Genomic DNA, 2368 nt, shown 5'->3' with positions numbered 1-2368 from the left:
AGCTGCCGGACCGGGTTTGGGGCGCAGCTTGCCCTCCAGGCCCCCAGAGGCGCAGCATCTGCTGCCTCTGGGCCCTGACTCTGGGAATCCGGGCGCTTTGTGCCGCACCCATGCTCCCAAACCTTCCGGACTTCCCGCCTTCTTGCCGGTTTGGGCTCCCTCCAAGGCCACCCCGGTCCCTGCCTTCTCCAGGGAGCCTACCTGGATTTCGCCCCGGCCCGCCCCTCACCCGCGGTGACCCTGGGTGGGGCCCCCTGACCTGGCATCCTCGGGGACCCCCTCCTTCCACCTTGTGCCTTTGGTGTGGAAGGTACTTGAAAGGTATCGGCCCTCATAGGCCCCGGGTGGTACCTTCATCCACTCCCACCCCCACCCGCCCACCTGTCACTCATCCTGAGCACCGGTCATCGCTGGGAGAGGTGTGCGTGACCATGAGACACGGCTTCTCACAGGAGCCCCCTGTTGGGGTCTGCGGCGGGGGGGGCACAGACAGTGACCGAGCACAGTGGCCCACAGCAGGGCTGCCTGGCAGGACGGGGGGCAGCCGGGAGCCTCTGAGACCCTTTATCGGCTCAGGCAGAGGGAGGGGCTGGCGGAGGCCCCAGCAGGAACCCACCTGGCCCGGGAGGACCCAGAATGGAATGGTGGCTGGAGCCGCGGCCAGGCCCCGAGTAGGAGCAGCAGTGGCGTCCTGGGTGCTTTCCAGCAGGGGAGCGGCTGTTAGATTTGTGTTCAAAGGAGCAGCAGCCTCGGTGAGGAGCGGGAACGAAGGGAAGCAGAGGCCAGTGGGAGGGGTGGCCTGGCCCTGGGGGGGGGGGCAGCGAGCTGGGGGATAGGCAGCTGGTCCCCTTCCCGGCAGGGTTTCTCCTCCCCTCCCCCCGGCACCGGAGGAGTGAAAGCCGATGCCACCCCCGGCAGAGTCCCGAGAAAATGGGTGATGAGGGTGCGCGCGCTCGCTGGGTTCATGAGGACTGCCCAGCACCAGGCGGGCGTGGAGAATGTCCCACTCCGTCTAATCCTGCCGGCTCCCCAGGCGGCCAAGTGCGACCGCTCCCTTTCCTTTTTTCCTAAATCCTCACCCGAGGACACTTTCCCACTGACTTTTAGAGAGAGTGGGAGAGACAGGGAAAGACCGAGAGAAACATCGATGTGAGAGAGGCAGCGATGGGTCGCCTCCTGCAAGGGCCCCGACCGGGGCCCGGGCCGAAGAGGAGCCTGCAGCCGAGGCACGTGCCCTTGACCCAGTCGCACCCGGGACCCTTAGGTCCGCAGGCCGACGCTCTATCCACGGAGCCACACCAGCGAGGGCGCACTGATTTCTGGAGAGAGTGGAAGAGAGGATGTCCGAGGCCCTTCCCCTCCCGGCCCCACCCAGAGGCTGCGAGGGAGAGGAGGCGAAGGGGACAGTGGTCTTGGGGGTGGGGGAGGGGTCAGCGTGACCACTGCAGCTGCGGGTCAGAGAGGCCATCAGGAGCAGGGCCCGGGCCACTCACAGGCGTCGCCGAGGCCACCTGTCCCCCCAAGAGAGACAGGCGGAGGACCAGTCAGAACTAAAAAAAATATTTCATTTCATTCTGAATAAAAAATGGAACAGACGGAAATCCTGAAAACAATGGCATCGCTACGGCAAAATTTCACAGAAATCATCGCAGAGTGTGGGGACGAGCCGCCCGACCTGCTCGTGTCCAGGCAGGCCCCCTGGGGAGGGGTGCGAGGGGCTGCGGCCTGGGGGAGCCAGAGAGGGGCTGGCACAGGGGGGCGGGCAGTGCCCTGTGGTGAGGCCCTGGGTCCCAGGAACCAGGCTCAGGACCGCAGCAGCGACCGGGCGGGTGTCCTCCCTCAGACTCCCTCCGCCTGGGAGCCCTTGTGGCCACGGCCGCGGCCACGCGTGGCCCACATGCCCCGCCGGGAGTGGTAGTGGTGGTAGAAGTTCCTCAGGCGCAGCCGCTCCACCTCCAGCCCCGCCTGCAGGACCCTGGGTGGAGACGGGGGTCAGGGCTGGGGGCGGGCAGGGCTGTGCTGTGGCAGGGCCCTGGGGTGGGGAGTGGTTCCGGGGCCAGGGTGGGCACAGGTTGTCTGCAGGCGCGCAGGCCCTGGGTGAGGGAGGAAGATGGGGAGCCTGCCTCCAGGAGGGTAGGGTCACCTGTCCAGGAGCTCCCAGTCCTCGCCGCCCCACTGGTCCCGGAACTCCTCGGTGTTCATGCCTCCGACGCGGTCGAAGTCCGACTTGTAGATCCCGAAGAGGCCGAAGCCGTTCACCTCCCAGTACCCTGGGCGGGAGGGTGCCCTCAGACATCAGGCTGGGGAGACCCCCCCAGACCTCAGGGGGCTCCCGTGCGGGTCATCACCTGGGGACCCTGCACACGCT

At 66.9% G+C, this 2368-nt stretch overlaps 1 protein-coding gene across 1 annotated transcript in view; it reads right to left on the bottom strand.

The window, feature by feature from the left end:
• Nucleotides 1-1544: 1544 nt before the first annotated feature.
• Nucleotides 1545-2368, bottom strand: part of B4GALNT4 (beta-1,4-N-acetyl-galactosaminyl transferase 4) — a gene marked incomplete at its 5' end in the record, with an annotated part of 7801 nt that continues 6977 nt past the window's right edge. The window contains 2 exons of the mRNA XM_015562389.1: nt 1545-1975; nt 2144-2294. Of these exons, the coding sequence (XP_015417875.1) occupies nt 1840-1975; nt 2144-2294 (287 nt within the window). The remainder of the gene's footprint in view (nt 1976-2143; nt 2295-2368) is intronic.

Source organism: Myotis davidii, unplaced genomic scaffold (genome assembly GCF_000327345.1).
Source record: "Myotis davidii unplaced genomic scaffold, ASM32734v1 scaffold3578, whole genome shotgun sequence".
NCBI classification, from domain to species: Eukaryota; Metazoa; Chordata; class Mammalia; order Chiroptera; family Vespertilionidae; genus Myotis; species Myotis davidii.
This window is presented reverse-complemented; position numbering and strand designations above follow the sequence as displayed.